This window comes from Hyperoodon ampullatus (assembly GCF_949752795.1).
Source record: "Hyperoodon ampullatus genome assembly, chromosome: 19".
In the NCBI taxonomy this organism is placed as follows: Eukaryota; Metazoa; Chordata; class Mammalia; order Artiodactyla; family Ziphiidae; genus Hyperoodon; species Hyperoodon ampullatus.
The window spans coordinates 29,076,475-29,090,987 of NC_136932.1; the positions used below are offsets into that span (position 1 = coordinate 29,076,475).

The window sequence follows — 14,513 nt, forward strand, 5'->3', positions numbered from 1 at the left end:
GCCTACACAGCTGGCTTGCTTGTCTGCAGGGAAAGGCGAGATGGGACAGGGCCTGGGTTCTTGAGGGGCTGAGAATCGAGGCAGGGATAGAAGAAAGGGGACAGGCCCACATCCCCTGAGCCCACACTGGCGCCCACTTACCTTTGGGGAAAATATGGTTGAAACCTGCCCGCAAGAATCTCTTCAGATGCATCCAGGGCTGAGGGAAGCAAGGGAGCATGGAGTTTGGGATCAGGGTGAGCCCTGAAATCCAACCCTTGTTCGGCCACACTACAGCAGCCATCCCATCTCAGCCCCTTCTAGACCCCAGGACTCCCCCAACCACACTGCCCAGATCCTTCCCTCACCAGGTTCACCACGTTCATCCACACATTGAGCAAGATGATGCTGACCAGGATCAGAAGAATTGAGTCTCCTAGGTCTTGGCATTTCCTGGGTGTGGTGCCAGAGCACGCCTCGGCTAGGTAATGGGTTTGCTCAGCCATGGCCGGGGGTCCCAGGACTGCCTGAGTCCGCTGGCCTCCATATATATATACTGGGAGACAGACTGGGTCATAATGGGGCAGGTGGTGGCGTCACAGTGAGGGAGGGGGATGAAAAGGAGGGCCAGGCGTGGCATTCCATGGTTCCCCGGGTGAGGTAAGCTGAGCCTGGACAGCCAAACAGGGCCCGGAGGCTGGCACACCTCCCCTCGAGCTGTCAAACATTCGCTCACCGCCCACTGACTCACTTGTTCAAATGTCACGTTCCATCTCTTGGCCCCTCCTGAGACTAGAAAGACCTTGGCCTCAGAGCCCTGCGGAAGGCCTGGCTGGAGTCCAGAGCCTCAGCCTTCTTCATGCCCTTCACTGGCTGTGGAGCTGGACCTGCCCAGATGTGGAACCTCCCAGTTTGGAAGCAGCTTCTTGTATGAGGCTCTTTGGGGACAGGGACAGCTGAGACACAGAGGAGGTGCCAAGAGACCAGTGGTTTGGAGACTGCAGCTGCAGATCTACTTAGTGCATGGTATCAGACCAGGAGGGGCCTGCTGGCAGGACTGTGGCCACTAAACCAACGGGACCCTCAGGCCCAGAAGGGGACACTGGCTTCTTATTGCAGGAAGCCAAAGGCAGGGACCCAAGCTGGCAGAAGGAGTGGCGCTTCCAAGCCACAGACCGCCAATGTTTTCTGGACCATGGCGCTCTTTATTCCTCTCTCCATGCCCTGCCGCTCCCCACCCGCCCCCATTAGCTGCTGGCCAGTTCATTTTCCCAGTCTGGCTTCCGTACAGAGAGGGCCTCGAGGCCGAGGTGGAAGGTAGCAGCGAGTTGGCCCGCACTTGGCTTCCTGCACTTGCCGCTTCAACTCCAGGCTGTCATACACCTGGTAGTTGGCATTTCCCCCTGGGTTCCGGCTGAGTGGCATGAAGGTGGGCGTGGGTGGAGGGCGTTCGGTAGCCTGGACGTCGGGCAGAGTCTGGGAGGGGTGGAGGAGCAGCGCTGAGCTGGGATCCGAGGCCCACTGGTAGAGGCCTCGGCCAGCACCGTGAGGGAGGCGGAGGCGGCCAGAGGGTGCCGCACAGGCAGCATCTCTGCCCATTCGGCCGCCCAGCGCCGCACCTCGTGGGGATCCCGGGAGTAGTTCAAGTGTCCCGTGGAGTGGTGCGGGCTGTGGTTGGGCTGGCTGTGAGCACAGCTGTGGAGGCTCCGTCCGTGGGCCGGTGGGGAGTTGCGCTGCCATGCTTCGGGCTGGTAGCCCTGAGGCACCAGAGCTGATGGAGGCTCAGAGCCCTCCAGACCACGCCGCCGCTGATCCCAGGAGTCATACGGGAGATGGCCCCCTGAGGGGTAAGTTCTGTGCCCCCCAGGGATCCATGAGCTCTTAGGGGGCAGCCGTCGGGTAAGTGATGGAGACGAGGTCCACTGGTCAGCATCCACATTGCCCCAGATGCGGGATGGCGAGCAAGGGGCCCCGAAGGACTGCAGCCCCAGCGCAGACTTGGCCTCCACACGCTTGGACATGCGGTGCAGCTCGGGCGACAGGTAGAGACAGGCTGGTGGCTGGATGGCCAGGATCCCACCCTGTCGACCCCAGAGGCCCACATTGGAGGGCAGACCCATCTGCCGGTAGAGCCCTCCCCAGCACCCCCACGGGTACTTGGGTTGTGGGAAGGAAAGTTGGTCCTCCTCCTCCAGGTAGGAGTCCGGGTCCTCCCAGTTAAAGGAGGGCATCGGAGGCAGCTGTGACATCCCGTGGAGGCGATGCGGCCTACGGAAGCCTGAGCAGCTGGAGGGGAATTTTCTAAATCCTTGGGCCTCCCCTGGTGGCTTCAGGGTTGACGGCTGCAGCTGCGGCTACGGTTGCGGAGATGGTGGTAGGAGGACGAGGAGTAGCAAGTGGGCCGGGCCATTCTCACTTCCACAGGGTCCAGGGTGCAGTGGATGTGGATGTCTTGGGCCTTGGCTGGAGGATGTTTGGAGGAACTTTCACAAGCCTGTGAGGTTTCATCTGTGGGAGGCGAGAGTCCGTGAGGGCAGGGCAACTGTCAGAAGATTTCAGGGTTGGGAACCTGGGAGCCTGGGTTTCTAGGGCCCTGGGAATGGCGAGGCGGGGTGCCCCCTAGCTGTCTTCTATAGTTACTTTTCTGAATAATACAATACATGGTCTTGTCTAAGGCATTCTGGAGCCCATGCCATATCTGGTGTGGGGTGGGGTGGGGTGGGTGAAAATGAAGGCCAGGCTCTCTACCCTCACCACCACTCCCAGCCAAGACCGTTCCTGCAGACGGAGGTGCAGGCTGCAGCTGGTTCCCACCCTCAGCCATCTTCACCCCTACTGGTGATCCCCAACCATCGCTGACCATAGTTGCCATGCTGATCCCAAAGCTGACAAGAATGACAAGGCCCAGCAACAGGATTAGGAAGTCCTCCGCATTCTGGGTACTTTCTTGGTATTGATGGCAGCACCCCAGGTTGTCATACCAGAGCTGGTGTTCCATGGTGGGCGGGTCCTAGGGCCGCCTGAGCCGTGGGACGCCCCACCCCCCCCAACCCCACCAGCCCTGACCCACACTGCACTCATGCCAGGACCTGGGGACACCCACCAACAGGTGAGGGAGCATGGTCATAATGAGGCCCATTGCAGGGAGTCACAATGCGGAGTTGTCCAATCTTTCATCCACTCAGCTGGTCCTTTAGGTGGCCGTCTCTGCCCTCGGCTCCCACTACATGGAGCCTAGTCCCCAGAGTTCAGTCTGTCCTTCTGTCTCCATGGGGCCTTGCTTAACTTGATTTGCAAGCAGGGTTGCTACAGATGAGAGACAGTCTTCATAGTGACTGGATCATGCATATAGGATTTCCTCCATTTCATTGTTCAAGACATTAGGATCGCTTACGTAGCCTGTTGGGCTTCTTAGAACTAGCCTGCAGTTCTTTAAAAGTTTCAAGAGAAGCCAGAAATCCAAATTGCTCTGTGAAATAGCCACATTTTAAAAGTAGCAAACCAATTCAAATTTTAAACTCTGCTGGCCAACAACATGGGCCACACAAAACACACCAGTTTGTAACCTCTGATGTATACTGTATAATGCTTTTGTTCTCATCTTCTCATATGATCCTCAGACTAGGCAGCAGATACTATTATTCGCTTCATTTTACAGATGGAGAAACTGAGGCACAGAGCAGTTTAGTAGCTTGTCCAAAGTTTGAGCATCACAGCTGGAACTTGAGGTTTTTACAGTGTGCTTTTTTATCCTCATTACAAATGCATCCTTTTAGAAAGAACCTTTTCTTATCCTAAAGATAATACATATTACAAAATACAATAAAGTACAGAAAGGTCAAAACAAAGAAAAAACGACCACTAGTCCCAACATGCCAACATAAGCACTATTACTTAGTGTATTTCCTTACAGAAAAAATAATTTCCCTATTCATTCAATCAGAGGTACCGGCTGTATAGGTTAGGATCTGTGCTAGGTGCTGGGGATATTACAGTGAACAGCCATAGTTCCTGCCCTCAGAAGGCTTACAATCTAGTTCTTGTTCTTTGTTCCATTCATTGCCAACCTAGATGTGAATATCCAACGGGGCTTCTTCAAGAAGCCAAAGAGTAAATAAGCGGATAGTGCATGTCAGGTGGGCCCAAGGCCCCCAGCTGCCCAGTCCCACTTGGGCTTCCTCCCTAGAAACGAAACGAGGAGAGGATTGGACTCCTAGTGAAGGAGTTAAGATGCAGAAAGGGATAGGACTTGAGAGTACTATCAAACTCTCAATTCAAGTGGCCGAGGACCTCGGTCTCGGCCCTCTCGTCCTCAAGGAAAGGGGTCGGGAGGGGGCAAGTGGTACGTGGCGTCCAGAAAGATGACGAGGGTCCACAGGAAGAGGCGGTCCACCACCATGGCCACAAACTGCCAGTCCTCCTTCAACTGGGGGTAGGAAGATTAAACTGTTCCTGGGCTCCAGACAACCAGGGAAGGCGGCCTCAAGGCCCTGTACCGCACCCAGGTCCTAATACCACAGCTTTGAGACAAGGGCGGGCCCGCAGAATAGCAGAGAGCGAAACTGCGGGCAACGGATGTGAGTAAAGAACAAGTGGGAAGCCAGGGGGCGGGACCAAGTGAGGCAAACTTCCAATCAGAAAAAAAAATCGAGTTCTGGGGGCGGAGCCTAAGTTTGCCGGTGGAGCCAAGGCCACCCAGGCCTTGCCTTAGCCCACCCTCTTTGGAGTCACAGCTTCGTGGTCCTCCTGTTCCCGCAGCTGTTGAGCGGTGTAGCTGATTGAAGAAACGACCTCCCGTAGGTCGGGAGGCAGGCACACAGCCCGGCTTGGACCATCGATAAATGGCCGCAGGTCCGGGGCAGACAGTTCAGGCTGGAACGTGGAAGAGGCGAGTCTGTTTGGCCACGACCGGGGCACAAAGACGGCCTGCGTGGGTGCTCTAAGCCCCGCCCCAACTCCCTCCTCCAACGCCCATCCAGGTTTCCAAACGTGAGAGAGCCCTTCAGGTTCTCTTCAACAGCGGCGACCTCTCTAGCCTTCCGCAATTCCTCCTATTCCCTTACGCTTTAGTTTCCACCTCCCCGCACAGTGGGCAACAGAAGGGGTACTACAACTCCCATGATGCTCAACCACGACATCCTCTGAGAGCTTAGGACGCCTGCCTCCGCACAGTCTTCTGGGAACTGTAGTTCGCCCTCTCCCTTCTACGTGGGCCATGGGGAGTAGATACTACCTGTTGGGTTTGGGGAAGAGAAAATCATGTGGTGGCTTGCGGATGAAATATTCATCTGTTCCCCGACCCCAGCCACTTCCTGGAGAATCCCTGAGAGGTATAGGAGGTGGCTCCGGTATCTGGTCTCTCTCAGGTTTGGGTCTCTTCAGACCCAGATACGGAGGGAGTTTGTGGATAAAGATCTGCAGAGTAGAAGAAGAGGCATGTTGGAGGGGGCTCTTATGCTTTCAGACCAGAAGGGAAGCCGCCAACCACCCCCACGGCACGTGCCCATTCCTGCGCATGCGTGTATGCATCCCACAGATGAAATGCAACTACACAGCCCAAGAGTCCTTAAGGGGGTTAGGAGGCATCCTGACTGGAAAGAAAAGTTCTGAGGGCTTCCACCCTGATAGTACCTAACCCTGAGAATGTTTCCTTGGGACCCACGATGGGCAGTATTGATGAAGAGAGTCTGGGATCTACGCAATGTTAATGATGGGAAGATAAAATTAATTGGGCAACATTTCAACACCCAAAGACCTTGGCACTTTGACACTCTACCAGGAGTTGTAGTTCTCCCTCAGGTCTGTGAAAGGGAAGGTTGAAAGTTGGTGGGAGTGAGGAGCGATACCTGGACAAAAAGCCAAATACTGGGATTGAGAGTTAACACAGGTTGGAGAGGAGATCTTCTTACCTGACGGACCCAAAGGGGCATTTGGTGGGTGTGGGGTGAGCGATGGTGCAGGTTGAGGACTACGATGTTAAGGATGACTGAGAAGGTGACGAGGACCATGGTAAACATGAGGTATTTGATAATGACGGGGACAGACAGGGAGGTCTCAGGCACTTTGTCTGCCAGCAGCAGCAGGAAAACAGTGAGGGTCAGCAGGGCAAAGATCGAGAGCCCTATCTGCTCTACTTGGGGGACAGAGGGGAAGGCGGAAGGATTAGGCTTTGCCAGAAAGCAATCTCCCTGGCATAATCAGTGACCGTGTTTCCAGCCCACTCAAGGATAGGCTTTTGGAAGGGCCAACTGCATACAAATAACTCCTACATTTATACCTCCAACCTGGACTGATTCCCCTAAATTCCACACTTGTATCCACCTGCCTACTTAACCTCTCCATTTGGGTGTCCAATAGACATCTCGAACTTAACATGTCCAAAACTTAATTCCCTCACCACCGACTCCCCACACAGTCTTCCTCAGGTCATAAATGACAACTCGATCTTTCCTGTGGCTCAGGCCAAATCCCTTGGAGTCATTCTCAGCTCTCCTCTCTCTCATCCCATATCCAATCCATACCAAACCCTATTGGCTCTACCTTCAACATATATCCTGAAACTGATGACTTAACCCATCTACCACTACCATCCTGGTACAACTCACCATTACCTCAGATCTGAGTTATTACAAAGGCCTCCTCTTTGCTTCATCCTTTGCCGCCCTGCTGACTGTTCTCAACAGAGCAGCCACATTGATCCCATTAAAATGTAAATCATATCAACCAAGAGCCCCAAACACAGCCCAGAATGGAGGAGGCAAGTTTGCATACATCTGGTCGTGACCCAAGAGACCAGATGAGGAAAACTGAAGCCTGGGCTGTTTCTCACAGGCTGGGGAAATCAGGCATTGGGTGTCCATCCCTACATCTTACCTCCTCCCCAGAGGGTGGCTTCTGAGCCACCCTAAAAAGAACTAAGTTCTCTGCGCTCTGGGGGAGCTTTAAGATGCTGGGGGTGGGTGACAGGGAAAGGAAAATTGCTCTAAGCTCTAAAGCACTGCTCTCCAATAGCATTTTTCATGATGATGGAAATGTTCTAAATCTGTGCCATCCAATGCAGTAGCCACTAGCTCCATGTGGCTACTGAGCACTTAGAAGATCATGGCACTGAGGAAGAGAATTTCTTTTTTTTTTCTGGCCAAGCCATGAAGCTTGCGGGGTCTGAATTCCCTGACCAGGGATTGAACCACCGCCACATCAGTGAAAGCGCCACGTCCCAACAACTGGACTGCCAGGGAACAGAATTGGATGTCAGGGAAATTCTGTTCCCTGAGGAAGAGAAGTTTTAGCTTTTTAACTTAATTTTTAATAGAATTAATTTTCCTTAATTTTAAGTAATTTACATTCTAATAGGCCTTTGGCTAGTGGCTACTGTAATTGACAGTGCAGCTCTAGGGCCTTGGGGACAACGGATTTAGCTAGAGAGCGATGGAGGGAAAGCAGGGATAGTTTCGGTCCTCATCAGGCCCTGTGGGATGGGGCTGGGTTGGATGTCCTCCAAAGTCCACAGAACACTTCTCTTGTCTCTTTATTCCTCATGCTTACCTGTCCCCTCTTTTTCTATGTTTCTCACCACACACTGATATCCCCACTCCTTGATGGTCTCCGGTGAGTTGTTGGATGTTGGAAGCCATCCTGGAGCCATTGCACCATGACAAAGTCATGAAGCAACGGAAGGCGAAACTGCAAGGCAGCGCCATGCCAGGAAGGTGGACTACAGCTCTGTTGTTATGTTTTATGATAATAAATTTAAATATAGGGGCAATTTTGGGGGGATGTTGCTCCACGTGAAAGAAAAATTCCTCTAGGACTCCCCCTCCTGAAACTACCACAGAATGGGAAGTACCCACTAAAGACCCGGGGAAATGGGTAAAGAATTAAGAGCCTGGAACTAAAGGGATATTTTTATGAAAAACACCCTCTAGTATGGAGTTATGGCCATGGGCTGGAGTTCCTGATGACATAGGAAATTTATGGTTCTATTATAAAGGAAGATTAATTATAGAAAAGCAAATGCCTAGAGCAGAATTAGTTGCTAGGATAGGGAGAAAGCACTGTCTCAGTTGAAGGAAACAACGAGAAAGGGCATGCAGGGTACATTGTAAATATTTTCGTGGAACCATTGTAAAAGGTTGCCCATGCAAGAAGAGAAATAGGAACAAGTAGCTTCAACTTTTACAATTAAAATAATCATATAACTGCTTGGCTTGGTTACTAAGAAATAACCTGTGATTAATGGGAACTTGGGAAATATTTTAATAGGACATCTAGAAACTAGGGCATATTTTTTAAAAAAAATCTTTAGAGAACATTTTGAGGTTTGATTGTGCTAAGATTCTTTGGTCGCATACCTGGTAATGTAATCAACTACAATATATAAACCTGTGATTGTAAACAATAAAGAAGAGAGAGAAACATGCAATGCTGGTACTTTAAGAAGTGTAATAGATTTATTTCCTTCGCCGACGCTATCTATCCCTCGGGTATCCCTTGACTCGCTGGAGCTGGACTCCGGCAGTTGGATGTCGCCCTATGAAGGCGCCTGGGAGACAGAGCTTCGCACTTGTCCCTGTCTGCTGTCTCTGGCGGGCGTCAAAGACCACACGCCCTAGAGAGAGCTTCGCACTTGTCCCTGTCTGCTGTCTCTGGCGGGCACCAAAGACCACACGCCCTAGAGAGAGCTTCGCACTTGTCCCTGTCTGCTGTCTCTGGCGGGCGTCAAAGACCACACGCCCTAGAGAGAGCTTCGCACTTGTCCCTGTCTGCTGTCTCTGGCGGGCGTCAAAGACCACAAGCCCTAGAGAGAGCTTCGCACTTGTCCCTGTCTGCTGTCTCTGGCGGGCGTCAAAGACAACACGCCCTAGCCAGGTGCCTGCTGGTTTTGGGAGGTGTAGACATCTGGCCATAGTTCTGGCAGGCTGGGGGAACGGTATCGGGTGGTACACCCAGGCTTGGCTGCCTGTTCGCTGCGAGGAGGTTAGCAGGTCATTGTAGGGCCCCTGAGCCTTGGCAGAGCAGGAGTTGTGACTGGCTGGGACAGAAGTCCATGGTATGTGCTGCCCTGCATCCTCCTTTCGAGGAACTGTCTCAGATATAAATGAATTTTGGGTCTGACGTGGGCCCCAAACTTGGACAGAGTCAGTTCCTAGAGGGTTCTTGTGGAGGCCTGAGTTGTTATGGAGGCCTCGTCTCTTGGATAAGCCAGAGTCTTGAGTAAGGGCTGGACTCTTATGGGGGCCAGGATCTCGATTAATTCCTGAGTCTTTGTGGAAGTTAGGGTCATGGGTATGTTCTGAGCTCCTGTAAATTCCAGCATCTTGGGTAAGTCCAGGATTCGTATGGAGGTCAGAATCTTGAGTAAGGCCTTGGCTCCTGCAGACTCCAGAATCTTGGGTCAGGCCTGGATTCTTGTAGTCTCCGGAGTCTCGGGTAAGGCTTGAGCCCTTATGGAGGTGAGCGGTTTGCACAAGACCTGGGCTCTTATGGAGATCAGACTCCTGGCAAAGGACTGAGCTCTTGTTGACTGCAGAGTCTTGGGCATGGCATGGACTCTTCTGTGGCCAAGAATCTTGGGTAATGACTGGATTCTTCTGAAGGTCAGAGTCTTGGGAAAGGCTTGGATTCTTGCAGAGGTAAGGGTCTGCGGTAAGGCCTCGAAGTTCGTGGAGGCCTGGATCTTGAGCAAGGCCTGGGTTCTTGGGGAGGCCTGTGTCTCCGGTAAGGCCTGGGGTCCTTTGGAGGACAGAGCATTGGTTGAGACCTAGACTCTCATGAAGTTCTGGGAGTTGGGGCTGGTTTGGGGTTTGGGAAGTGGTGGATAACTGGGGAGGGATGGGGCCCTGGGGAGAGAGGACAGACTGAGGAGACTTGGAGGTTGGGGGAAAGGTGAGGGTTTGTATTAAGGTGGAGGGCTTCTGGTGGTTGCTGTGTTGATGAAGGACAAAGGATCTGGGAAAACAAGAGGCAGAGAAAGAGTGCATGGTGGAGGCATGGTGCATGGTGAGCTCTGGGCACTGGTCGGAGAATGGAAGCAAGGTTGAGAAGGTGCAGCATCCTTGGAGTACACCTGGAATTTGGGGTAGACTGGAGTCTGGGGATCCGTGTTTCTCTTCTCAGACTGGCAAGGATGGGAGCTACGGTGAGCGAAGGTCTTGGACTGTACAAATTTGTCTTTGGCATCATTTGGGATCTTCCATTCCATATTCCCCAACTCCACGTAACCCAGTATGGACCCTGTGGAGGGCTTGGCACTGTCCCCACTACATTGCTTCAGTGTTTGCTCAGCTGTACCAGAGCTCACCAGACCATGCCCCTCTTGGGGCCTGGAGAGGGTACCCAAGTCATTTCTGGAGTACCCAGAGTTCTGAGGGGGACACACATGGAATAAGTTCTGCTTCATGCTGCGGGCATAGTAGACCACATGGCCAGAGGAGAGGCCTTGGTCGAAGGTAGACAAGGTAGAGAGAATAGAATCTAGGATGGGGGTACGGGTGGTGGAAGGGACTGGAGTGGTCGTCAGGGCCATGACCAGTGCTGGGACAGAGGTTGTGGCAGAGATCGGGACAGGGGCTGGTGTAGGGGCTAGGGCAGGAGTAGTAGCAGGGGCAGAAGTTGGGGGAGGGACCAGAGTGTTGGCATGGGTATAGGTCAGATGAGCATGGGTCAGGGTGCAGAGAGAAGTGTGGCCCAGGAATTGGGCTGAGGCATGTGAGGGGGCCTGGGCTTGGGCCTGGGCTGGGGTATGGGCTGAGGTATGCTCCGGGCCATGGACCTGGGCAGGGCTGTGCTCAGGGTTGAGGGCTGGTGAGGGGGTCTGGGCCTGGGGGGTAGTGTGCTCAGGGAGGTGGAATGTGGAGCAAGTCTGGGCCTGAGGTGGGGCGTGCACAGAGGGGTGCTTGTAGGAGAAGGTCTGGGCCTTGGCAGGAGAATGTGCAGGGAGCTGAACTGGGGGGCAGGTCTGGGCCCGGGCTGGGGCCTGGGCTGAGTCATAGTCTGGGGTCTTAGTCTTGCTCTCTTGGGGCAGGCAGAGTGGAACCACGTCCACCTTGCTTCTCCTGCGGAGCTTGGAAGATGTCTCTCACCTGGAGTTAAAGGTGGCTTGGGACTTTAAGGCTGTGAACGCAGGGGCCTCACCAGCTCCCACTACCCCCTCCTTCCACAGTCCCCGTGGAGCCTCCGTGGAAGCCCGAGCCCGTCCACACTGAGGCGGCGTCCAGCAGCACTTAGAAGCCGTCTCATCATCTGTTTCTGGTATCCGGGATTCAAGGTGGTTTGGGTGCCTGTGCAGGAAGCTCGGGCGATGGCGGAAGCGGGGAGAAACTCTTGAACGCAGCTTCTTGGGATCCACGGAGCAGCGCATGCGATGACTGCCTACACAGCTGGCTTGCTTGTCTGCAGGGAAAGGCGAGATGGGACAGGGCCTGGGTTCTTGAGGGGCTGAGAATCAAGGCAGGGATAGAAGAAAGGGGACAGGCCCACATCCCCTGAGCCCACACTGGCGCCCACTTACCTTTGGGGAAAATATGGTTGAAACCTGCCCGCAAGAATCTCTTCAGATGCATCCAGAGCTGAGGGAAGCAAGGGAGCGTGGAGTTTGGGATCAGGGTGAGCCCTGAAATCCAACCCTTGTTCGGCCACACTACAGCAGCCATCCCATCTCAGCCCCTTCTAGACCCCAGGACTCCCCCAACCACACTGCCCAGATCCTGCCCTCACCAGATTCACCACGTTCATCCACACATTGAGCAAGATGATGCTGACCAGGATCAGAAGAATTGAGTCTCCTAGGTCTTGGCATTTCCTGGGTGTGGTGCCAGAGCACGCCTCGGCTAGGTAATGGGTTTGCTCAGCCATGGCCGGGGGTCCCAGGACTGCCTGAGTCCGCTGGCCTCCATATATATAGACTGGGAGACAGACTGGGTCATAATGGGGCAGGTGGTGGCGTCACAGTGAGGGAGGGGGATGAAAAGGAGGGCCAGGCGTGGCATTCCATGGTTCCCCGGGTGAGGTAAGCTGAGCCTGGACAGCCAAACAGGGCCCGGAGGCCGGCACACCTCCCCTCGAGCTGTCAAACATTCGCTCACCGCCCACTGACTCACTTGTTCAAATGTCACGTTCCATCTCTTGGCCCCTCCTGAGACTAGAAAGACCTTGGCCTCAGAGCCCTGCGGAAGGCCTGGCTGGAGTCCAGAGCCTCAGCCTTCTTCATGCCCTTCACTGGCTGTGGAGCTGGACCTGCCCAGATGTGGAACCTCCCAGTTTGGAAGCAGCTTCTTGTATGAGGCTCTTTGGGGACAGGGACAGCTGAGACACAGAGGAGGTGCCAAGAGACCAGTGGTTTGGAGACTGCAGCTGCAGATCTACTTAGTGCATGGTATCAGACCAGGAGGGGCCTGCTGGCAGGACTGTGGCCACTAAACCAACGGGACCCTCAGGCCCAGAAGGGGACACTGGCTTCTTATTGCAGGAAGCCAAAGGCAGGGACCCAAGCTGGCAGAAGGAGTGGCGCTTCCAAGCCACAGACCGCCAATGTTTTCTGGACCATGGCGCTCTTTATTCCTCTCTCCATGCCCTGCCGCTCCCCACCCGCCCCCATTAGCTGCTGGCCAGTTCATTTTCCCAGTCTGGCTTCCGTGCAGAGAGGGCCTCGAGGCCGAGGTGGAAGGTAGCAGCGAGTTGGCCCGCGCTTGGCTTCCTGCACTTGCCGCTTCAACTCCAGGCTGTCATACACCTGGTAGTTGGCATTTCCCCCTGGGTTCCGGCTGAGTGGCATGAAGGTGGGCGTGGGTGGAGGGCGTTCGGTAGCCTGGACGTCGGGCAGAGTCTGGGAGGGGTGGAGGAGCAGCGCTGAGCTGGGATCCGAGGCCCACTGGTAGAGGCCTCGGCCAGCACCGTGAGGGAGGCGGAGGCGGCCAGAGGGTGCCGCACAGGCAGCATCTCTGCCCATTCGGCCGCCCAGCGCCGCACCTCGTGGGGATCCCGGGAGTAGTTCAAGTGTCCCGTGGAGTGGTGCGGGCTGTGGTTGGGCTGGCTGTGAGCACAGCTGTGGAGGCTCCGTCCGTGGGCCGGTGGGGAGTTGCGCTGCCATGCTTCGGGCCTGTAGCTCTGAGGCACCAGAGCTGATGGAGGCTCAGAACCCTCCAGACCACGCCGCCGCTGATCCCAGGAGTCATACGGGAGATGGCCCCCTGAGGGGTAAGTTCTGTGACCCCAGGGACCCACGAGCTCTTAGGGGGCAGCCGTCGGGTAAGTGATGGAGACGAGGTCCACTGGTCAGCATCCACATTGCCCCAGATGCGGGATGGCGAGCAAGGGGCCCCGAAGGACTGCAGCCCTAGCTCAGACTTGGCCTCCACACGCTTGGACATGCGGTGCAGCTCGGGCGACAGGTAGAGACAGGCTGGTGGCTGGATGGCCAGGATCCCACCCTGTCGACCCCAGAGGCCCACGTTGGAGGGCAGACCCATCTGCCGGTAGAGCCCTCCCCAGCACCCCCACGGGTACTTGGGTTGTGGGAAGGAAAGTTGGTCCTCCTCCTCCAGGTAGGAGTCCGGGTCCTCCCAGTTAAAGGGGGGCATCGGAGGCAGCTGTGACATCCCGTGGAGGCGATGCGGCCTACGGAAGCCTGAGCAGCTGGAGGGGAATTTTCTAAATTCTTGGGCCTCCCCTGGTGGCTTCAGGGGTGGCGGCTGCAGCTGCGGCTACGGTTGCGGAGATGGTGGTAGGAGGACGAGGAGTAGCAAGTGGGCCGGGCCATTCTCACTTCCACAGGGTCCAGGGTGCAGTGGATGTGGATGTCTTGGGCCTTGGCTGGAGGATGTTTGGAGGAACTTTCACAAGCCTGTGAGATTTCATCTGTGGGAGGCGAGAGTCCGTGAGGGCAGGGCAACTGTCAGAAGATTTCAGGGTTGGGAACCTGGGAGCCTGGGTTTCTAGGGCCCTGGGAATGGCGAGGCGGGGTGCCCCCTAGCTGTCTTCTATAGTTACTTTTCTGAATAATACAATACATGGTCTTGTCTAAGGCATTCTGGAGCCCATGCCATATCTGGTGTGGGGTGAGGTGGGGTGGGTGAAAATGAAGGCCAGGCTCTCTACCCTCACCACCACTCCCAGCCAAGACCGTTCCTGCAGACGGAGGTGCAGGCTGCAGCTGGTTCCCACCCTCAGCCATCTTAACCCCTATTGGTGATCCCCAACCATCGCTGACCATAGTTGCCATGCTGATCCCAAAGCTGACAAGAATGACAAGGCCCAGCAACAGGATTAGGAAGTCCTCCGCATTCTGGGTACTTTCTTGGTATTGATGGCAGCACCCCAGGTTGTCATACCAGAGCTGGTGTTCCATGGTGGGCGGGTCCTAGGGCCGCCTGAGCCGTGGGACGCCCCACCCCCCTCAACCCCACCGGCCCTGACCCACACTGCACTCATGCCAGGACCTGGGGACACCCACCAACAGGTGAGGGAGCATGGTCATAATGAGGCCCATTGCAGGGAGTCACAATGCGGAGTTGTCCAATCTTTCATCCACTCAGCTG

At 55.0% G+C, this 14,513-nt stretch overlaps 2 protein-coding genes and 2 pseudogenes across 4 annotated transcripts in view; all 4 read right to left on the minus strand.

Annotated features, from left to right (window-relative positions):
* The window catches only part of LOC307067913 (RAD52 motif-containing protein 1-like), a gene marked incomplete at both ends in the record, with an annotated part of 278,899 nt that overhangs the window by 226,148 nt on the left and 38,238 nt on the right, over positions 1-14,513 (minus strand). The window lies entirely within an intron of this gene.
* On the minus strand, positions 3-2,977 carry LOC307067427 (uncharacterized protein SPEM2-like; annotated as a pseudogene). Its single transcript has 4 exons — positions 2,734-2,977; positions 1,218-2,487; positions 348-432; positions 3-23 (listed from the first exon to the last, which is right to left on the minus strand). The product of its transcript is annotated as an uncharacterized protein SPEM2-like (transcript).
* On the minus strand, positions 4,292-11,338 carry LOC307067428 (uncharacterized protein; the record flags this gene model as incomplete). The annotated part of the gene is given in 5 exon segments (XM_079724890.1): positions 4,292-4,405; positions 4,696-4,851; positions 9,360-9,934; positions 9,937-10,631; positions 11,061-11,338. Coding segments are annotated over 5 exon segments (1,818 nt in total).
* Positions 11,350-14,323, minus strand: LOC307067429 (uncharacterized protein SPEM2-like; annotated as a pseudogene). Its single transcript has 4 exons — positions 14,176-14,323; positions 12,565-13,833; positions 11,695-11,779; positions 11,350-11,370 (listed from the first exon to the last, which is right to left on the minus strand). The product of its transcript is annotated as an uncharacterized protein SPEM2-like (transcript).